The sequence below is a fragment of the Suricata suricatta genome, chromosome 15 (genome assembly GCF_006229205.1).
Source record: "Suricata suricatta isolate VVHF042 chromosome 15, meerkat_22Aug2017_6uvM2_HiC, whole genome shotgun sequence".
NCBI lineage: Eukaryota > Metazoa > Chordata > Mammalia > Carnivora > Herpestidae > Suricata > Suricata suricatta.
The window spans coordinates 42,182,327-42,206,679 of NC_043714.1; the positions used below are offsets into that span (position 1 = coordinate 42,182,327).

Genomic DNA, 24,353 nt, shown 5'->3' on the forward strand with positions numbered 1-24,353 from the left:
GCATATGTTAAAAAATAGTGTTATATTCTAAAAAAAAAATTAAAAAATATAAAAAAATAAAGTTACCACAAAAAAATTAAAAATTTTTAAAAATTTAAAAAATAAAAAAAGAGAAGACAGAAAACAGAAAATGCAAAGTCTGTGTCAATTATGAATTGGAAAGAAGAGCACATAATACAGAGAAAAAGAAGCAACAGAAAAATTGGAAAGCCAGAGAAAGAAAAAGCTTTAAGAAACAGAGATCTGAGAGGGATGAGAACAGGGGAAAAAAAGTTTCTGATCTCCAAGCAATGTCTGAAAGCCTGTAACCTTAAAGTAGTTTTATTAGATGGGCAAGGCCTGAGCATGTTCCAAAAGAATGAAGCCTTACAAATAGAGATTTTAAGGATTCTAGAACTGGGGAACAAAAATATGACTGCAGGAATAAAGTTATAAAAGTATAAGGGACACGCTCGAAGGTTAGATGAAAAAGGGGGAAAGAAGAAACTGCCCTTCTGTAATAGGAGCAAAAATTATGTAAGAACAGTAATCAAATAAAATTAAGAAGAAAATACATAAGGTAGCTCTTCTTCCTGCCAGCCACAGAATCCCAACCTTATCTACAAAGTAGATGAAATCATCTGCATGAAATTATGTGAAAATATGAGGGTAGGACAGAAAAAGTGCAAATTTAGGGGAAGGAGTTCAGAAGCTAGTCAGAAGTTGCAGCTTTTTCTGAGAAGTCTGTTAGCACCAAACTTGCTTCGTGCAAGAAGCAGGCCAGTCATAAAAGGCTCAAAGTAGGAAAAAACCAAAAGGACTATATTTAATCCTCTTCCTTCCTTTTCTCTGCTTCCAGCTTTCCAGCAGCAGTTTACAAGTTTGTACACAGGTGGTAACTTCTGCTAAGGACATCATCTCTTTGGCGTTGAAGAGACTTAAACAAACTTCAGGAGAAAGAAGGCACAGCCAGCTGCTTATGACTGCATAAGGGTTTTTGTTTTGTTTTTTAGTTGTGGTAAAATACACATGATATAAAACTTTACTATTTTAACTATTTTTGAGTGTACAGTTAGGTGGCACTAAGTACATTCACACTGTTGTGCAGACATCACCACGATCCAGCCCCGGGACTTCTCATTATCCTGATCTAAAACTCTTCATCCATTCGAGAACTTCCATATTCCCCTCCGCTAGTCCCCCATAACCACCATACTGCTCGCTGTCTCTATGAATTTGGCTACTCTGAGTACCTCATATATAGATGGAATCACATTTCCTGTGTCTGGCTTCTCTCACTTAGCATGTTTTCACGATGCATCCATGTTGTATGTAGCATGTATTACAATTTCATTCATCTTAAGGTTGAATAATATACCAGAATGCATATATCACAATTTGCTTATCCATTCATCTATTGGTGGACATTTGGACTGCTTCTACCTTTCAGCTACTGTGAAAAATGCTGAAAATAAACTCTGGTATACAGATACCTCTTTGAGTCCCTGCCTTCAATTCCTTTGCACACAGAACTAGAAGCGGAATTGCTGGATCATATGGTAATTGTATGTTTAATTTTTTGAGAAACCATCATACTGTTTTCCACACTGACTGTACTATTTTACATTCCAGTGTACAAGGATTCCAATTGCTACACATCCTAGACAACATTTATTTTCTGGCTTTAAATGAAAGTAAGCTGAGACAACACTTATTTTCTGGACAAGGATATATAGATATATATATACATACACACACACAAACATATGTATATACATGTGTATGTCTACATATATTACATGTATAAGTCTGGAGAGTTATATACATATAAAATAGTCATTCTAAACAGTATGAATTTGTTTCACTGTCGTTTTGATTTGCACTTCCCTAATGTTTAGAGATACTGAGCTTTTTTCACACATTTATTGTTCATTTGTATATCTTCAGAGAAACGTCTACTCAAGTCCTTTCCCCATTTTTTACTTGGAATGTTTGTTTTGGCCAAAGCCTTTTTTTTTTCTGAGCGGGGGAGGGGCAGGGGACAAAGGAGAGCAAGAACCCAAAACAGGCTCCAGGCCCAGTGCGGAGCCCGATATGAAGCTCAGTCTCACGACCATGAGATCATGACCTGAGCTGAAATCAAGAGTCGGATGCTCTGCCAACTGAGTCACCCAGGGGCCCCCAGCCAGACTTTTAAACAGACACAAAAAGGAAGGCTTCCTACATTGCTAGATCTAGCTCCCTAGTCAAGAATAATCAGAATATGTCTTCTAGATCTCTTGGGAAACTAATCATGGAAAGGAGGATTTGGTCAGAGTGCAAATCCAGCAGAAGAAAAGAACTTCGACTCTGCAAGAACAGATTCCTTCCTCTTAAAGGACCGTCTACCTCATTTCAGCTCTGTAATTTTCAATGTGCTTTGCTTTTACAGCAAATGTCCCTATATTTTAGTGATCACACACTACTGGTAGCTTTATTACTAGTGACAGTGGCTATTTAATAAGTCATAACTTTTAGTAGCAGTGATACTGTTATTACTGCGATATGCTAAGCACTATGCTGCATCTTCTATGTGATATCTCATTTAAAATTAAGTTCTCGGGGTACCTGGGTGGCTCAGTCAGTTTGTATCTGACTTCAACTCAGGTCATGATCTCATGGGTTCAAGCCCTCCATTGGGCAGGCTCCGTGCTAGCAGTGCAGAGCCTGCTTGGGAGTCTCTCTCTCTCTCTCTCTCTCTCTCTCTCTGCTCCTCCCCCATTTGTGTTCTTTCTCAAAATAAATATGAAAACTTAAAAAATTAAATTAAATAAGTTCTCCACTTCAATCCTAGCAGTTTCATCCTGACTACTGTTAGAAAAGTAAAACATCTTTAAAACATATGAAAGGCTTTTATTCTTTGGTCCTTCAACGTTCTATTATCAAGCAATGGCAGTCTCAATATTAGCCTTAAATAATAATTTCTAAGTTCCACAACAATGACACTGTCCTGAATCCACAAAATCAAACATCTTTTTTACTCCAAGCATAGAAAGGACATTTTACCCCCAACTAATAAAATTCAAGGATCTTTTGTTCTGCTTTTTGTTTTTTAAAGGCCAGACATCTTGTAAATACTTAGATAGCTCTAAAGTAATAGAACTAGTTGTTGTTGTTGTTTTTTAACTCAACTAGAGCATATGTATCCAAGTTAGAATTGTCCTTATATCCCTTTGGAAAGCTATGTGTTTCTTCAAAAGATGTTGACAGTGACTGATACATTTTTGAAACACTTTAGAAAATGCCTTCACAGACAAATGTTTTACAATCACCATTTCATTTAATCTTCACAAAACCCAAAGAAAGGTACTATTGCCACCTCCATTTTACAAGTGAGTATATTGAGACTCAGAAAAGTTAAGGAACTTGCCCACCACAGTGCTGAGTGAGCAGCAGAGCTAAGACAAGAACCCAGGTCCATCTGACTCGAAAGCTCGGGCTTTTTATTGCTTTGTCATAAGCATCATTGTTTTAATAGACAAATAGATGTGATTAGATGATCTCATACACTATTTACTTAAAATTTATGAGGATTTAGTTAATTACTGGCACTAGAATGAGATGAAATCCACCTAAGAAAACAGATGCTCTACAATGGATAGAAGACTTTTCAAAATTAAAGTCTTATTTTTCAGCTCTATCATACCATTTCCTCTCAGGTTGGGCTCTTTGCCCAAAAGTACTCTAAAATTATAATTTCCTGGCAAAGAGCTTTAAAGGAAAAGAAGCTGAGATTTTTCTCCTTCTTTCACCCTTCAGAGTCCTTCATTTTTATTTTCTAAGAACTTTTCACTTACCCGCAACTGGAAAGCAATTCTTTTTAATTTCTTGTAACAAACCTATCGAAGAAATGTTGCAATACACTCCCTAGCTTTGCATATTATCTTATTAATAACGAGTTTAAAAAAAAAACACACACAAAGCCACAAAAGGCAGAAACACAAAACAGCACATGTGAAAATGTTCTGACATATTCATGTCTTATCAAAATAAAAATTAAAAATAATCTTATAGGAACTATGCAGAACTATAACTCTCATAACTTTTAACCCAGGTCCTTATAAAGATTTTTAAATACTCGATAACCATACCTAAATTTGAGAACTAAAAAAGGGAAGAGAATCTTTAATTGATTAAAAATAAAAGAGGATACTTCCATATGAAACTTGCCATGGTCAACTATGTACCTGTTATACAGAAAAATCTATGATTTGTGCCAAAGACACTACGTACACTTAAAAACTGGATTTACTCATATATTTTGTCCCTCATTTATTTCCTGCCCTGCAAATTTTGAAGATGAAATATAAGGATTTAGTCCTTGTACCCTGACAACTCCTCACTCCCGTCCCTAGAATACTAAAATTAACTATAATAATCTCAAATATATATACATTAAAGGTGTAACTACATAAATCAAAGTGTAATTTCAAGGAAAGTTTAAACTCTGACAATATTAACATGTGTATCATTCAGTGAGTTGTGTACTCTGCTTTCTGTTTAATTTTTACAGGCTTTCATAAATAGAGATGAGAACTGTGAATACAGTGGCTCCGTTCTGCTGTTTGGGCAGATGGACACTCTCTTGCTTGATTTCTCAGCATAGTTTGATTACACAGTAACAGCACACATGAAGCCATTTCTCGGTATTTCTTTGTCGTTCTTTGTAAACAAATTAAGAGGATCACAGTGCTTTATGAAAATAATTTTTGCTTTGTTGTTGTTGTTTTGAGAGAGACAAAGAGCACAAGAGACGGAGGGGCAGAGAAAGAAGGAGACACAGAACTCCTGTGTCCTGGCAGGCACCAGGCTCTGAGGTGTCAGCACAGAGGCCAACGCGGGGCTAGAACTCAGAAACCATGATATCATGACCTGAGCTGAAGTGGGACGCTTAACCAATTGAGCCACCCAGGTGCCCCAGTAATTTTTGCCTTTGTAAGCTGGGATTATTTTTACCTGTTTGGTTTTGGGGTTTTTAAGAAAAATAAAATAAAATCCCAAGGATATCTAATAGAAAATATTTTTGATCATTCTAAGATAAATAGCCTAAATATTTTGCCCATAGAAATTAAAAATAAACAACTCTAAGTGTAACGTTACTGTTATTTGCACAAGTATAAATATCTTCTGAAATTCCAATGCACTTTGGTAAAAATATCATGAGTTACCAAAATCTAAGTAATGTTCCAAAATGACAGAAATTTTTTAGCTGAATTCTATGGGCTTAAGGTAATATCCTGTTTCTTTTTATAGGCAAAAAAATTTTGGTTAATTTCATATTAAAACTTAAGAACTCAGGGAAGTTTGGAACAATTTCTTCTCCCCTACACTGTATATAATGTTCCTCTTCTTGGTCAAAAGATAATTTCAAGATGTACTATGAACCCAGAAGAGAAAAAGACCTCTAGGAAGCAAAAACAGACACAGAGAGTATGTACTTTTCTTCCAGAAAGGGAGAGCAGCTGTCAGATCAGGTCATTATTTCTAAGATAAGTAGCAGTTTAAAGATGGACATAGTAATGAGAATGACAGATAACAGTAAAGGACAAGACTAAGTTTAGGGGGACACCAGCTATATACAGCAACAAAGCTTCAAACACACCAAAAGAACACACTTGACTTTTTCTATGAACTAACACTATGAAGAATTCTATGAACTGTTTGTATCACTGTTTTTACAAACGAGAAAAGAAGATGATTTGCTTTCTTGAAGTTTCAAAAGTCTGAATCAAGTGCCTTCATTTTGGAATGATTTCCATCAAATGTGGTTGTATAAAAGTGTTTGTAAAATATTTTTAAAATATAATGCTTAAACTGGTTTACTTCATTTATTTGGAAAATCCATTACATGGTACACCATACTTCATGACAATGCCAACTATAGTTAAAATTATAACCATATCACTATTTTGGCAGGCTCTTTGAAATCACATGGGTTTATGAATATTAATTACAGCTATCTAATCAATTGCTGAGAGTCTATATAAAAGGCAGTGGGGGGAATCCCACTGTCTTATCATTAGCCTAGTACTTGAATTCTCTTCTGTTAGAAAAACAAAAACAAAATACCTTGGAAGTATACAATTAAGAATCAAGTTCATGGAAGGAAAATTCCTTCTGCCAGGGAAAGAAAATCATCAAAACACTTCCCTCTCAAGAGTTAATTAGTATATATATTTTTAATTTCCACTGGAACATTATGAGATTCCATTGTTTCATTTTATCTTTATTTCTTATAATTCTTAGAAATTACATAAACTATAATTTTTCATAACAATCATTTCTCTTTGAGTCAACCCTCTATGATCCAAATTTCACTGATTACTAAAAATGTTTGAATATATGATCACTGTAAAATAATTACTAGTTGCTGTTTAACTGCAAGACAATAGACATATTAATTTATAGGTCCAACATATCAACTTATAGATCCAACCTAATGTCTTTTAATACAGTAATTATACCAAAACTAATTCTTTGTAAAGTTATGGACACAGCATCAAATGTAAGCTAACAACCCCGTCGCTGAGATAAATACCTTGTATTATTTACTCAAAAGCACAATAAAACTTAACAAGAAAGGCTGATATCAAAACTAAAAAGGAATAACGTACATTTAATATCTGGATATACTTCATTTTGCAATTCACCACACTGCAGTCAGTTAGGATTGGATTTATAAAGCAGCTTTGAATTTTCTTTGTGCACAGACAGATACACTTGTATGTACGCAAGACAGAGCAAGCTAAAAGGTCTACCTTAAAAATTAAGGCCTGAAATCTAATCTTATCAACTAGTAGTGGTTTTTGTCTTAGATTCTTTTATTTTCTGTATCTTTTTTGTTTAAGAAAAGAAGAAACTAGGTCACCTGAAACACTTAGAAGTGAGAAAGCAGTAAGACTGGATATTAGGATAATAGTGGGTCAAAGGGTAACCAAAGTAAGAGAAGGGAGAACGTGAAGGCAAAAGTCCACTCAAAATAGTCTCTACCATAGAATCTGTCTACACACACCCAGTTTCTGACTTAAACTTAGAAACATAAACGTACACTGGAGATATTATCCAGAGGAAGAAGCTCAAAACTTCCAGTGCTATCAAATTTTTTGACACACTATCCCCATAGTTAGAAAGAAGGAGTCAGTTTCCTATCTATAAAAATACACTACTTAAAGTGGCACTAACCACATTAGTGCCCAGGTTAAGGTCCTGAAATATCATTTCTCACTAAAAAAAAGTAGTGCTTCTTGGAGAAATGATTGATTCCAGATCCAGGACAGGAAATGGTCATGATGAGCCCTGAATATCTTATCACTGCTGACAACAAGGAAGCTACAGGTCATGTTGTCCCTGAAGGGACTCCCACTGACCAAAGATGAGGGGACACTCTGAGCCTCGGCATCAGTAACTGCAATGGATTAAAATCCATCAAATGTGGTGGCTCAGTTGGTTAACTGTCCAACTCTTGGTTTCGGCTTACATCATGATCTCATGGTTTGTGAGTTCAAAGCCCACTGTCAGTGCGGAGCCTGCTTGGGATTCTCTCTCTCCTCCTCACTCTCTGTCCCTTCCATGTGTGCTCTCTCTAAAAAATAAATAACTAAACTTCAAAAAATAAAATCCATCAAATATGTTTAAATCCATTAGCTCATAATGGCACTTAAAAAAAAAAGAATTGGTTCCCTTTGGAGAAAAGTAGGGAACTAATTCATTCTCTTGAAAATGGGTAAATAAGGGGAAGAATCAAGCATTTTCCCTGTTTTCTTTTATAAACTGTACCACTGGGCAATCAAACAAAAGATGAGGGAAGTGAGTCCCTATGAAAACATTCCAACTAATAAACGAAAATAAAATGATGGATTTAGAAATGCACCATTTTGCAAGATCCAATGAATTAACATAAATCAGCACTAACCATCAGCAGCTGCTAATATCACAAAAAAGAAACACAACTAGACACTAGGTGACTAATATAGTCTTCCCAAACACCACCTATAACAATTCTGATGGGATCAAAATTGGGCCCATCAGTCTCTGGATCCAGTTAACCATTTGGAGAAAACATGGAGAGCAAAAGAACAGGTGGAACCGCACCTTGTGTAAGCAATCGGCAAAATCCATGCTGTGAAAAACTATAAACAGCCTGAGTCCTTCCACAGGAAAAAGAAAAGGAATAGAGAGACTAGTGTAAAGATGAAAAATGACAACTCCCCAGGCACCTGGGAAACTCAGTCGAGTGAATGTCTGACTTTGGCCCAGGTCATGAACTCACAGTTCATGAGTTCGAGCGCCACATCAGGCTCACTGCTGTCAGTGCAAACCCTGCTTCGGATCTTATGTCCCCCTCTTTCTCTGCCCTTCTTCCACTTGTGCACTATCAAAAATAAATAAACATTAAAAAATAATAAAATAAAAGTAACAACTCCTATAAAAACTATTTTTTTAATTGGCAAGATGAACCCTAGAGTGTCGAGCAATGCACATTTGGTCATTACTATAAAAGTCAGGAGAAGGGTTACTTACGGGGAAAGGCGGCTGGGACTGGGAGGGAACAGCAGGAAGGGAGTGGAACAGGGATCTTTTTCTTAACCTGACTGGTGATTACAAAGGTGTCAGCCTGGCAGTAATCGTCAAGCCATGCATTTGTTTTTTACTAGTGTTTTATTCTGCAGTAAAAACATTTTTTTAATAGAAGGTTACACCTGAACGTTGCAAACACCTAACAAAGGCTTGTACGTTTCCCATTCTCTAGACTAACAGAATGAAAAAAGAGGTTAAAAAAAGAAGTTAGTGGCCATCATTTCCTCCCAATTCACTTCCTCTTCTAAAGGAACCACTTAATATTACATTCGGGGCCCAACACATTCACTTTTCTGGGAGTTGGAAATTCTAAGAAATAGACTGTAAGGTACCCAAACCTGTTCTCTCCAGGTCTTCCTCCAACTCCCAGGTGGCTCAAACACAAAACCTAAGGGCCAGAACTGACTCTTTCTTCCTCAATTCCCATATCTAGTCTATCAATATCTTCATTTCCAACTCCAACATATAATTGAAATCTGCCCACAGTTCTCTCCAAGTCCACTGACTCCACCATTTAAACATGAACCATTCCAATAGCCTCCTAACTTGTTTCCCTGCTTTTATTCTTAACCCTCTACAATCTACTCTACCCAAAGCAACAAGAATGATCTTTAAAAAACATAAACTGCTTAAAACTCTGCTTAAAACCCTTTAATGACAGCCCACTGCACTCTTATATCCAAATTCCTTTCCATGGCCTGCATCATTGAATCGTTGCCCATCTCTCTGACCTCATCTCCAGCCACTTTCTCCCATTTTACAATCCAGCCACCGTGGCCTCATTTCAATTCCTCCCACACATAAATTCTTTGCCACCTCCAGGCCTTCTCACAGCTTTCTCTCTGCTTGGAATACTCTTTCCAGATACTCATGAAGATAACTACTCAAAACCCATGTCACAGCTTTAGTATTACCTTCTTGGAGAAGCCCTGTCCAACTGTCCTATTAAAAAGGTTCCAATGTTCTTCTCTATCAATATGAGCTACTGCCATCATTCACAGCTCAAGCTCCAACTAGAGTGGATGTTCTTCTATGAGGTCAAAGATTTCACGTGCTTCATTTAGCAATGCACCCCGGATCTAGCATTTGAAAGGCAGTTCATTAATAATTACCAAATTTATGAATAAATGAGCAAATAAATGAACTCAAGGCTGACAGCCAATTGCTGCCATGAGCAATGATCAATGAGTAAAGAAAGCCAGTTTTTAGAAAAGAAATAGGAGAATGAGGCAACTCAGCAGACACGGGAGAGATGAACTAGCTCCAGAGTGACAGAGTCAAGGAAATTAAATGCCCATCATCTTTAACTTATGCTTTCCTCAAATTTGTAAAAGGTTCACCTAAGTTACAAAAATAATTTTAACTTGCATTCCTTTCCAAATACAGGACTCTAGGTCCAATGATCTCACAGAATCAAAAATCCTGAAAATGAAAAATGATCTGGACAGATGGTAGTAACATTCTATATTCTGATTATAGAAACTACCTCATCTTTGGAATCATACATGCTCAACAATTTCCCAGTTTTCTAAGTGTGAGAGAGTGTGTGTGTATACCAAGATACTAATATTTATACAAGATATCTGCAACTCTCTGAAATTGTCACTCCACATGACCTCTTTACTAAGATGTCTGGTATCATGTAAAATGTATAGACTAATTCAGAACCAATGTGCATATCACATGTACACCTAGATTAATCATCAGCAATAGTAACTGTTTCTGCGATTCTCTTTTTGCTACCAAGTCATTTTGTAAGATATGTCCTTTAAGATACTCCTTGAAGGTACCTTATTCGTGACATGCAATCAATGAACTTATTTATAATATTTATACATGTCTATTTACATGTTTATTTGTATCTATTCAATTTTAGACTGTGGAAAAAACAGTTGTAATGAGACAGGTCAAACACAGGATCTGTTCTAAGAGCTAAGAATTGATATTAGGATAATTCTAAAATATGAGGCAATTCAAATAAAATCTCAACAAAAAAAGAAGCTTGGGACAAATAAAAAAGAAAGTTTCTATCAGATAGTGTAACTTTTCTCCTTAGCAGATAAACCAAAGACCTCTGGTACTTAGGAAAGGGGAGCTGGTAGGAAATCAAGAAATTGAGGCGATCATATTTATAGCTATGCATGCAGTCATTCTACACCAGGAGGCCAGTGAGCCTTTGTGATAGCAACATTTACGCATTACATATTCTTTGGTGAACTCTGTCAGACATCGTAGATCACTGTTTTCCATTTTCCCATACTTCAGTTGGGACCTATATAAAGTGTTCAAAATACTGTGACTTTTAAATAACAGCTTCCTTTCTCCCTATTATCTCATCCTTTTTAAACCCTTACAGAATATTTCTACAGTGTATACAGGTAGTTACCCCAGTCTGGATTCCTCTGACAATGCCATCACAGAGCTCTTACGTATGAGGATGGAGTCTAAAATGAAATCAGTTTCTTGACTGTCACTGCTACATATGTTAACAATGTTTTTTCAAACTGCAGATCGCAACCCATTAGTAGGTCATGAAAACAATTTGGTGGATCGTGACTAGCAGTTTTTCAACGAAACAGAACAGAAAGTAGAAAAATACCAAAAACATCCTACATAGTACATTGTAAGAAACTTCTGTTTCAGTTTGATATGCATGTGGGCCTGTCCTGGGTTTCACCATCAATATATATATATTTTTTCTGAGAGCCACTAATATATGATGGCCTGAAGTGACAGTACCCTTAGTTCAACACAGACTTCTTTGAAACCAGAAAAATTAAATTCAAAGCACTTCTCCCTGCCTCTACAATCTGAACTAGAAGTACACAATTTAAAACCTTTTTGTTATTTTTTTTAAAGTTTATTTACTTATTTTGAGAAAGAGAGAGACAGACAGACAGACAGACATAGCACGTGAGCGGGGGAGGGGCAGAAAGAGAGGGAGAGAGAATCCCAAGCAGGCTCTGGACTACACAATCGGTGTAGAGCTGGATGTGGGGTTCAAACTCCTAAACTTTGAGAATTTGAGCCAAAACCAAGAGTTGGACACTTAACCGACTGAGCCACCCAGGCACCCCTAAGTCTTTTATTATTAAAGCTCTATTGAAACACACTTTTAGAATGAGCATTTAGATTACTTCAGAAAAACAAATTTCAACATAGCTGTGTTTAATATACGTTTACCTTTATCTTTACATCTCTAATTCTTCAGTACTAATATATGCTATCTCTCAGCCGCTAAACGAGCAAAGGATAAATTAATCTTTGCCTCAGGTTGGCTAAAGACTGAGTTTATCTCCTGTCTTATAGTGCAACTGAAGTTTGCTCACCAGGACCTGCTCCAGATGTGACTGTCCCCCGTCTTTAGGAAGGAATTGCTAACTAACTGACTGGTCCCATCCAGAGGACCTAAGTTAATTAGAAAGGAGTTGGTGTCATCCTCAATTAACCAAGAAAAGCCAAAGGGAGGACAGATATGCTTTAGGGACACGTCATTAAAGAGATGCTCCCGTTTGTTTCTCTTCTTTCCCCCTGAGCTCCTTAGAACCTCCTTCCCTAGCCTGCCTCTAAAGTTGGAAGCTCCCCGCATGGCCTACTGGAGGCTACTGGCCTCTGTTTCTTTTTTTTCTTAGAGGTCATCTTTTCAAAGAAAACTCTAGTTCCCCACTTAGTGAATCTCTACAATTACAAGCACAGAAGAATTTTACTTTGTAACATTCCAAGAACACATGAGTTAGCAACACAGAATAAAGTGAAGCCCATAACTCCTGTCATTGCGATGTCTTCATGATTTTCGTCATACTCTACTATCTACCTATCTGGTTTGTTGCTTTGTTCCGCACAGCTCAATTCCAAAAGTGGATAGTTCCTGCTCTCTCTTTATCTGCATTCCCAATTTCTGGTCTAAGGTCAGGGCTACTGATGCTACAGGCTGATATTGGCTTCTCGTGCTGAGGAATCTATGAAAACCTTATACTTTACCCTTCCATATCATCATCCTTTTTTTAATGTTTATTTATATTTGAGAGAGCACAGTGGGGAGAGGCAGAGAGAAGGGGACAGAGGATCCAAAGCAGGCTCCATGCCGACAGCAGCTAGCCCATGTGGGGCTTGAACTCACAAACCCACAGAATCATGACTAGAGCTAAAGTCAGACGTTCAACCGACTGAGCCACTGTGGTGCCCAATCATCCTTTTACTTTCTCTTTTTCATTCCCTACTAATCCATCTTCTGACTGAGATGCCATTTATTCATAGCAACACTTTCACTTATGAAATAATGGTTTTCTTACCTTCACTTTTCATTTGTGTGAATGCACTTTATAACCCCAATATTTTACCTCGAATCTTCAACTTTACTTCCCCTAACTACTTTTACACTCTATGAAAAAAAAAAGGAAAAAAATTACCAAAAAATCCAACCATAGCTTAAAGCAAAGAACTCTCCGTATCTGTCTTGAAAGCACATTTCAGTAGCTTACTCTCTTCTTAGTATCCTTCCAAAGTTTTCACTGTCCCACACCAACTTTTCTTCCAAATATACCTTAACCAATGAATTTTAAATTTTAAATAACTATTAACTCTACAGTTAGAATTAGAACAAGGCCTGTCTGATACAGTCTATCTCTCCAGCAATGGCACTCTGTCCCCTCCGTAACAACTAGATATATAAGCAACCAGAGTTTTCAGGCTACCCACCACCTGTCTTTCATAGAGGCCCACCTCCCCTTTTATTAACATTCTACTTGGTGAAGGCCCATTCCTATCTATCAAAACTTATCTATCGTGTGGTCATTTTTCTTTCATCTAGCAGTTCCCCTACAGAAAAGTCTGAGAAACTCAACTTCCCAATATGCTAGTAATTAATAACCACTTGATGGACTTCCTTCCCAGAGGAACTTCATTTTAATAAGGGCTTATAAAGACCTCTATGACAGACCTGTTAAGGAAACCTGGGGAATCTAAAAGCTATTCTGACTCTCAAGTCAGTGACCATCGGTGACCACATCTATTGCCTACATTTAACACAGCCTTGTTGGTGAGACCAAATCAATGATGTGAGGTAAGGGGGGCCTTCCAGATCCTCTAGTCATGATGCTCAGATCTGGATGCACAGTGGAAATCTCCAACTCCCAGAGAAAAAGGATGATACCAAAGAGCAAAGGCAGGCCTAAAACCAGGCCTAACTCCAGGTCAGATATATATGAACATGCTAAAACTATAAAGACATATATAGAAATAACAAATACCCAACTTAGGACAGTGACTACCCTTTGGGGCACAGGGAGCGAATGCAACTGAGAAGAGATATACTTAGGGAGCTTCAACTATATTTGTAATATTTTATTTCTAAAGCTGGATAATGTGACACATAAGTACTTATTAAGTTCGCTTTTGAATATCTAAAATTTTGTAAATGAATAAAGAACACTATGAATATGACATATACTCAAATGGTTATAATATTAGGAATACTGAGAAACACCCTAGGCTAGAAAGTACTCAAACAAGATACGTTATGAAGCAGGCCTTGAAGGGAGAATAAAACATAGATTACTAGCAAAAACTAACAGAAACTTCTTTAAAAGAAAAGCATGAACAAAAGCAAAGCTTGGAGTACCCACAGCCTACAACCTAAATTAAAAAAAACAAAACAGAAAACTTCAGGAAGACAGATTCATTTTGGAGAAGAGTAACAAAAGCTGGGGTTTTGGGGTAGGGGCTTTGGGTACTAAATAGACTAGTGTGCCCTAACCAAAAAAAAAAAAAAAAAAAAAAAAAGGAATAGCATAGTGGAAGTGATGTTTTAACAAAACAAATCAGAAGCCATGTGCAGGATGAACTAAAGTAAACAGAGTCCTAGGATCCTTAGGAGGTTCTGTAGGGCAGCCAAATGGGAAGAGAAGGGGGTAACGCACTGAGAACCAGGTCCTAGTGCCCTATGTCTACTCTGAACAGAGCCTTTCTACTGCTAAAAATCCTTGAAAACCACTGCACTAAAGTACCTGGTTGGAAGGCATTGCTATAAATCAAGTTCGATGGTCATAAAACCCAGGAATGGGGCAGTAGTACCAAAAATGAAAAAGGGAAAAGAAGATGAATCCAGACTTTTTGATGGAGAATTCAACAGGACCTAGTGACAAACTAGACGGAATAACAAAAGAGTAGATCTGCACGAAAAAATCAAAAAAGCCAACCAAATAGCAGCTATTGATCATCCAGACTCCCTGAACATGAGCAATATACATGTGACCATGTAAAGGTGTCTGAGCATACCCAAGGGAGAAAAGCAAAGTGACATTCCTACAGAGATCAGGGAAAGAGCAAGCAGAGAACCTGCAAGACTGGACCCAGAAATGACCACCACATCTTGGAAGACTAAGAAAGCAAGTGAGTTTTAAGCAACAGGTGTCACTATACCCAGTGAGAGGGTGTACAGCCCTGTGCAGCCAATCAGACTCAGGGTTCTGGTATTCCTCCACTTGACCAGATTATTTAACCTGAGTTTCTAAGATTAACAAGGAAAAAATAAACCAACAACATTTATCATATTCAAACACACTGAAAAGCACTGGGTTAAGTACTTAACACACGTCTTCATTTAATCCTCAAAACTTTACAGATGAAGAACACTTTACAGATGAAGAAATTAAATGTAGAATGAGCATAGTAAATTAGAGTCAAGATCTCTGTTTCTTAGGACAATAAAATAAAGGGATGTGTATATAAAGTTCCTGGCAAATAAAATGATCTTAATAGCAGCTATATTTTATTATTAGAAGGTAATGATCAACAGGAGAAAAAAAACTCACTGTCAGTAATCCCTGTCACAGTCTTCCATGTGGCAAACTTTTAGTGTCCTCAGCTATAAAACAGGATCAATGCCTGTAATCCAATCTATCTAATAGGGCTGCAATGATGATGTTGTGAAAATGCAAATGCTATAACATAATCTTAAGCCATATTCGAATATATGGGATTAATGTCACATATCTTGGTCTTCAGAAATGCCTTCCTGGATCAACATAAGTCTCTCTGAAGAGAGCTAAAAATAAGTCTGTTAGATGTGCAAGCACCACTTTGCAAAGTATAAATGACCATGCAATGGTTACATACCCCACCACCGTCTCCCCTGACCCCCCCAGGTTTTCTAATGCCCCTACAAGGCCAAAGGTTCTTTTACAACTCTAACGAAACTCTGATCACTCAGAGCTAGCGAACAGAGAGAACCTCTACTTCAATTTGGAGTTAAGTTGGCCCTAGGGCATTTATGTCACAGGTGTCCCGTTCCCATTTTTTTTCTAGGGTATTAAAACTGGGGGCTCAGTTGACACTAGAATTTAATACTTTACAAAATGCCAGTTAAGAATCTATCAAGAACTCTGTGTGAGAGGAGGTCTCTTTTGGAAGCCCCTGCACAACGTTCCTTTTTTCACCTGAGCAGATGGTTTCCAGGCCTTAAGGCTCACATGTCTAGTTACACAATTCACAAGAGCTCACGAAGTTCCTACCTTTTCAATTATTACATGTTCCTGAATATATCACCTTTCATCCAAAGATCTCTAAGCATCAAAACCCAAGAACTCCTTAATCTTCACAACAGCACTATCTGGGAGATAGATTTGTACCTTTATATTACAAATTAAAAATGAAAGGCTTCAGTTAAATGTTCTAAACAATATCAGTTAAATGACATTGATTCACTCTTGGGGGGGAAAAACGCACACTAGGAACTACGGACAACCTTGATTTAGCTAGATCATTTCAAATATTAGTTTAAAAGTAGCTACTGTGTACTCATACTCTCCCAATATATTAAAGATGAAATATAAACTAACAGTAAATATCAAAGCATCACTATTTTTATATGCCAGAAAAAAAATTTTTTAAATATGAGGGAGGGGTTCTAATTTAAGATTCCCACTGTCTTGCATCCATAAATACTTTGAACTTGAAGGGAATAGGGTGTAGAACACCTGTCAATGCAGTATCCACAAGTTTTACAAACAGACTGTGTAGCTATTAATACTGAATTCCTTAAACTGTAAGTAAATAACCCGTCTTCTCAAATACAACGCTGTATTATGAAAAACATTTGACAAGAACGCCTACAGGGTTGTAAGTTGCCTAATTAATTTCCTAGTTTTCCGTCTCGGGGCTTCGTGAACTCCCGGCCCAGGAGTCCGGCCACGGGGAGCCCTGCGCTGCCCAGAGACTTTCCACGCCGCCAGGCCCGGAGGCCGCCGGAGAGGCGAGGCGAGGCCTCCCCTCGGGCCCCCTTGGCGGGTGGACAGACGCAGCCCGGCACTCGGACCTGCCTCCGACTCCCGATGGGCCTGGCCAGGACCCCGCAGTCACGAAGCGGGTCGCGGTCCGGCCCGGCCTAGCCGCCCCCGCCCGCCGGCGCCGCCTCCCTCCTTCTCCGGGTTCCCCACGTTCGTTACCTCTTCGGCGCTGGCGGCTGCTCCATGGCGGCGGGGGACAGAAAGAGGGATCTGGTGGGCGGTGAAGGACGGAGGGAGGAGAGGAGCCGGGGCACCGGCCGGCCGAGCCCCGGGAACCACAGAGGGAAACTCCAGGAACTCGGACCAACTTTCCCGTAACTCCGCGGCGGATCCCCCTCCCGCTCGGGAGTGCGGCTCCTCCCGGCGCGCCCCGCCCCTCGGCCGCCAGCCGCTGTCCTGGGAGAGTGGGCGGAGCCAGACGCGGCCCAGGCATGGTGGGCGGAGCCAGGCCCAGGTCTGGCCAGCGGAGTCGGGGGCGGAGGGACCCGCCGGCCACATTGCTGGCAGGGGAAAAAAAGCGCGGGGACTGGAAGAGCTAGAAGCTAACGCCTAGTAGCGACTCAGAACCTGCCTTTTCTGGCCATGGGCACGTTCCTTTGGCCGGCAAAGAGCTGCCGCTGCACACTTGTTTTCACTGCTTTTTGCCCCAATCCGATTTGACTCATTTATCTGGATTTCTCAGGGACACATCCCAAGCATCTTATGCAGCCTTTTGAAGTGTTACCAACTGCCCACGCTTCCCTCTCTAGTTGTTTATAATTATTGGCTATGCTTTCTCCCAGCCATAGGACATTTGTAGCTACAGCAATAGGGATACTTTCTGGAAATTCTTGTTTGATGTTGATTGTAGACAAGCTCCTCGCTACATTTCACTATAATTACGTCTAATTAGAAAGAAAATAATTACTGTAGTGAGATCTCTCGGTGCGCCAATTTCACTGTGCTGTGGTCTTGCCAGCTGTTCACTTGGTTAACCTGGAAAACCTATCACAAATTATGGTGCATAGAAAAGTACCCAGGAAAGTTTTGTTTTCTTCCTTCATGTCAAGCGCTAAGGCCCTTACTTCATGGTAATTTGATTCCTTCATACATCATTTGTATACAATCTTGAACTCCATATGTAAGTATCTTTCTTAGGACCATATCAAGGTGCTATGTAATGAGTTTGCTTGATTTCGTTAGAAATTATCGAGACTTAGAGTCATAGCGTTTTTTTGAAGATTAGAACGGTCTATGAAGAGAATTTTAAATAAAGGAACTTGATGAACATTAATCCAAATTAAACTTGTCTATTTGCAGTTTTCCTCTTTTATAATAAGTTTTGATACCTAAGAAACTTACATAATTTATTTTCAAACCATTATATTCCCCCCTAAATTTAGATTGGTTGGCCGGGGAAGGCCTCAGCAAGAGGGTGAGTGAGAAGTCAGGGGAGCCCTATGCAGACTGCAAGGGGAAGAGAACCAGGAAGCCCAGAGAACAGTAAGTGGTAAGGCCTGGAGGCCAGCCTGCCCGGTGTGTTGTGTTACTACATAAAAAGATTTGGTTGTCTCCTGAATTAATCAGAAAACAAAACAAAACAAAAAAAAAAATGCCTCAAGTCTTCATTTTAATTTGTCTGTGGAAAGCCAATCTGAAGATTCCAAGAAGGAAAGCATAAAAATTATCGTCCAACCTGCAAATAAATGCAGCAGCCTTTATGAACAATTGAAAGCCGTAGAAAAATTTGAGATCTAGATAAGGGTCATCAGCTTTGTGTAACTATGAAAGTAGGGTAAAGTGTTTCTGCTTCCAACCATTCCAGTTGGAATGGAGATTAAGCGCACACTCTATTTATACTAGCAAACAGCTCACGAGAATCCCTAACTGGGTGTTCTAAGAGAAATGTAAGAGAATCTGCAATTTGAGACCCAGTTCCCTTTAATAACAAAACTGCATTTGTTGTCACTGAACACATACACCACAATGTTTTTTGGGTAGAAAAATATTAACATAAATATTTTTTTCCTTGCTGTATTTGCTGCTGATTTTTATTGCAACTGTGTTTATATGACTCTTTTTTATCATTTTTATGTTTACATGAAAAATAATTCTAATTAACAACTGTTAGTCTTTTCTACCATAATGGGGAAGTGTCTGGGGGCAGAAAGCTCTGATCAAATATATTACATTATGTAACTTTTTATTTGCAGGGAAACTTGGAAGTATTTCAAGAGGCAACTTAACAAAACATTTTCCTTTGAAATGTTTCCTTTTCTAACTTAATTTTATAGTGAGCTGGAACTAGCATGTTGCATTTAACTTCAACTACTGTCTTCTTTTATCAGAGCAATCTTAAACTTTTATTTCACTTATTTGTTTCTCTGGCCAAACTGTAAACCTCTTGGGAATAAGGACAAATCTTACTGACATATGTCATCTCAAAAGTTGGGCATATCAGTTAACTACCAAAAAAAAAAAAAAAACTTAAAATGATTTCTAAAACAAGAAGCCTAGTGGTAGGTGTTTCTAGGTTTGATTAATTCTTTCATTTACTTCCATTTCCTGTTCTGCGGTGCTCCCTCCCCTCCAATGATGGCTGCCAAAGTTCCAGACACCACATGGAGACATGACAATGCCCAGCCACAGAAGAGGGTTATTTCTTTCTGAATACCACTTTTCAAAATGGTGGGAAAAGTCATTGTAGAAGCCCCTTTACAGATTTCCCTTCATGTCTTAATGGCCAGAATTGTGTCACAGACACATCGCTGGCAAAGAAAACGGGAATCATGAAAACCTGTTTAGACCAATTGTGATTCCGCCCCCCCACCCCCCCGCCCAGAGCTGGGTTTGCAGCTGAGACTGGCACTGGCCTTCCCTCAAGCTTATGGCCAGGAGGAGTATGAGGAAACAAAATTGGGAGAAAAAATGGAAGAACTCTTAATAGGCAATAGCCTACAATTTCTGCTTATGTTTATAAGTACCTAGAACATTATGGTCACTAAGTAAATGTTTATTGAATGAATGAGTGGATTCTACACAACAAAAACATCAGCAATTTTAACAGACATAGGTAATTGATAAACTACATATTAAGTGAAAGTAAGTATGCCATTCAGTTCCAAATTCATCCTTTTTTGCCCCAATTTTTTATTTAAATTCTAGTTAGTTAACATATGGTATAATATTGGTTTCAAGAGTAGAATTTAGTGATTCATCACTTACATAAAACACCCACTGCTCAACACAAGTGCAGTCCTTAATGCCCCTCGCACATTTAGCTCTTCCTCTCCATCAGCCCTCAATTTGTTCTTTATAGTTAACAGTCTCTTATGCTTTGCCTCCCTCTCTGTTTTTATTATTGTATTTTTCCTTCCTTTCCCCTATGTTAATCTGTTTTGTTTCTTAATTTCCACATATGAGCGAACTCATATAGTATTTGTCTTTCTCTAAATGACTTATTTTGCTTAACATAATACACTCTAGCTCCATGCACACTGCTGCAAATGACAAGATTTCATTCTTTTGATGGCTGAGTGATACTCCATTGTGTATATATACCACTTCTTCTTTATCCATTCATCAGTTGATGGACTTTTGGGCACTTTCCATAATTTGGCTATTGTTGATAATGCTGGTATAAACATCAGGGTGCACATGCCCCTTCATATCCATATCCTTTGGATAAAAACCTAGTAGTGCAATTACTGAGTGGTAGGGTAGTTCTATTTTTAATTTTTTGAGGAACTTCCATACTGTTTTCCACAGTGGCTGTACCAATTTGCATTCCTACCAATAGTGTAAGAGAGTTTCCCTTTCTTTGCATCCTCACCAAAAACAAACACAGCTTGTTTCCTGTCTTGTTTGTTTTAGCCATTCTAACAGGTGGGAGGTGGTACCTCATTGCGGTTTTGACTTGTATTTCCCTGATGATAAGTGATGTTGAGCATCTTTTCATGTGTCTATTAGCCATCTGGATATCTTCTTTGGAAAAGTGTCTATTCATGTCTTATGCCCATTTCTTAATTGGGTTGTTCAGTTTTTGGGTATTGAGTTTGATAAGTTCTTTATAGGTTTTGGTTTCTAACCCTTTATCAAATATGTCATTTGTAAATATCTCCTCCCATACTGTAGGCTGACTTTTAGTTTTGTTGATTGTTTCCTTCACTGTGCAGAAGCTTTTTATCTTGATAAAGTCCCAATAGTTTATTTTTGCTTTTGTTTACCTTGACTCCAGAGATATGTCTAGTAAGGAGTTGCTATGACCAAGGTCCAAGAGATTGCTGCGTTCTCCTCTAGCACTTTGTTAGTTTCCTGTCTCACATTTAGGTCTTTAATCCATTTTGAATTTATTTTTGTATATGGTGTAAGTGGTCCAGGTTCATTTTTCTACATGTTGCTGTCCAGTTTTCCCAACACCATTTGTTGAAGAGACTGTTTTTCCCCCTCATTGGATACTCTTTCCTGCTTTGTCGAAGATTTGTTGAACATACAGTTGTGACCCAATTCTGGGTTTTCTATTCCCGTCAGTTGATTTGTGTGTCTGCTTTTGTGCCAGTACCATGTTGTCTTACATTACAGCTTTGTCATATAGCTTGAAGTCCAGCATGGTGATGCATCCAGGTTTGTTTTTCTTTTTTAAGATTGATTTAGCTATTTGGAGTCTTTTGTGGTTCCATACAAATTTTAGGATTGTTTGTTCTAGCTCTGTGAAAAATGATGGGTTTTGTTTTAAGTTTATTTATTTATCTTGAGAGAGAGAGAGAGCATGTGCAAGCAAGATTGTGGCAGAGAGACGGAATCTTAAGCAGGCCCCATACTGTCGGCACAGGGCCTGATATAGGGCTCCAATTCACAAACTGTGAGATCATAACCTGAGCCGAAATCAAAAGTCAGACACCTAACCAACTGAGCCACCCAGGTGCCCCATTAGTATTTTGATAGGGATTATATTAAATGTGTAGATTACTTTATGTAATATAGACATTGTAATATAGATGTGTTTGTTCTTTCAAACATGAGCATGGAATGTTTTTCCACTTCTTTGTGTCATCTTCTATTTCTTACATAAATGTTCTATAGTTTTCAGAGTTTTACATCTTTGGTTAGGTTTATTCCTAGGTATTTTATGGTTTTTGGTACAATTGTAAATGGAATCGATTCCTTGATTTCTTTTTCTGCTGCTTCATTATTGGTGTATAGAAATGCAAAAGATTTCCGTTGATTTTATATTGTGCTACTTTGCTTAATTTGGGTATCAATTCTAGCAATTTTTGGGTGGAGTCTTGTGGGGTTTCTACATAAAGTATCTTGTCTGCAAAGAGTGGAAGTTTGACTTCCTCCTTACTAATTTGGATGTCTTTTATTTCTTTTTGTTGTCTGATTGCTGAGGCTAGACCTTCCAGCACTATGTTAAATAACAACAGTGAGAGTGGACATCCCTGTTTTGTTGCCGACCTTAGAGGAGAAACTCTCCATTTTTCCTGAGAATATTAGCTGTGGGTTTTTCGTTATATGGTTTTTATGATGTTGAGGTATTTTCTCTCTATCCCTCCTTTGTTGAGGGTTTTTATCAAGAATGGATGCTATGTGATGTATCACACTGATTGATTTGTGAATATTGAACCATCCCTGCAGCCCAGGAATAAATCTTACTTGATCATGGTGAATAATTATGTTAATGTACTGTTGGGCTCAATCTGCTATTATCTCGTTGAGAATTTTTGCACCTATGTCCATCAGGGAGTCTTTGTCTGGTTTTGGAATCAAGGTAATGCTGGCCTTGTAGAATGAGTTTAGAAGTTTTCCTTCTATTTCTACTTTTTGGAACAGTTTGAGAAGAACTGGTATTAACTCTTGTTTAAATGTCTGGTTAAAATTCCACTGGGAACCCATTTTGCTCAAGACTTTTGTTTGTTAGATTTTTGATTACTGATTCAATTTCTTTGCTGGTTATGGGTCTGTTCAAATATTCTATTTCTTCCTATTTCAGTTATGGTAGTGTGTATGTTTCTAGAAATTTGTCCATTTCTTTCAGATTGCCCAAGTTTGTTGGCATATAATTTTTCATAGTATTCTCTTAAAATTTTTTGTATTTCTGTAGTGTTAGTTGTGATCTTACCTTTTTCATTTGTGATTGTGTTTATTGGGTCCTTACTCTTTTCTTCTTGATAAGTCTGGTTAGAAGGTTATCAATTTTATTAATTCTTTCAAAAAATCAGCTTTTAGTTTTGATGATCTATTCTACTGGGGTTTTTTGTTTTAAAAATAAATATCATTTATTTCTGTTCTAATATTTATTATTTCCCTTATTCTGCTGGCTTTAAGCTTTTTTTGCTGTTCCTTTTCTAGCTACTTTAGTTGTAAGGTTAGGTTGCATATTTGAGACTTTTCTTGCTCCTTGGGTAGGCCTATTTGGCTGTATATTTACCTCTGATGTCTACCTTTGCTGCATCCCAAACTTTCTGGACTGTCATATATTCATTTTCATTTACTTTGTTTTTATTTCTTCTTTAATTTCCTTTAACCCATTCATTCTTTAGTAGGATATTCTTTAATATCCACATTTTGGTGGTCTTCCCAAATTTTTTCTTGTAGGTGACTTCAAGTTTCATAGCACTGAAGTCTGAAAATATGCATGGTATGATCTTGATTTTTTTGTACTTGTTGAGGCCTGATTTGTGACCTTGTGTGTGATCTATTCTGGAGAATGTTCCATGTGCATTCGAGAAGAATATGTATTCTGGTACTTTAGGATTAAATGTTCTTAATATATCTGTTAAGTCCATCTGGTCCAGTGTGTCATTCACATCCATTGTTTCCTTGGTGATTTTCTGCTTAAATATTCTGTCCATTCCTATAAGTGGGGTGTTAAGGTCTCCTACTATTATATTGTTATCAATGAGTTTCTTTATTTTTTTAATTAATTTGTATATATTGGGTACTACCAAGTTGGGACATAAATATTTATAACTGTTAGATTTTCTAGTCGGATAGACCCACTTTATGATTATATAGTGCCCTCTTCATCTCTTGTTACAGTCTTTGGCTTAAAGTCCAGTTTGTCTGATTTCAGTGTGACTACTCTGGCTTATTTTTGGCATCCAGTAGCAGAATAGATGGTTCTCCATTCCCTCACTTTCAATCTGGAGGTGTCTTTAGGAGTATAAGAATAGGGAACATATAAACAGGTCTTGGTTTTTTTGTTTATCCATTCTGATACCTTACGTCTTTTGACTGGAGCATTTAGTCCATTTACATTCAGATTAATTATTAATAGATATGAATTTAGGGCCATTATATTACCTGTAAAGTCATTTTTTTCTGGAGATATTTTTTCTCTGTTCCTTTCTAGTCTTTGTTGCTTTTGGTCTTTCCCACTCAAGGAGCCCCCTTTAGTATTTCCTGCATGACTGGTTTAGTGGTCACAAACTCTTTTAGTTCTTGTTTGTCTGGGAAACTCTTTATCTCTCCTTCTATTCTGAATGACAGCCT

At 37.8% G+C, this 24,353-nt stretch overlaps 1 protein-coding gene across 1 annotated transcript in view; it reads right to left on the reverse strand.

Moving 5' to 3' along the window:
- STK3 (serine/threonine kinase 3) overlaps positions 1 to 17,235 on the reverse strand; it is a 255,658-nt gene extending 238,423 nt beyond the window's left edge. The window contains exon 1 of the mRNA XM_029923871.1: positions 17,040 to 17,235. Within this exon, the coding sequence (XP_029779731.1) occupies positions 17,040 to 17,065 (26 nt within the window). The 5' untranslated portion in view covers positions 17,066 to 17,235. The remainder of the gene's footprint in view (positions 1 to 17,039) is intronic.
- Positions 17,236 to 24,353: the final 7,118 nt, after the last annotated feature.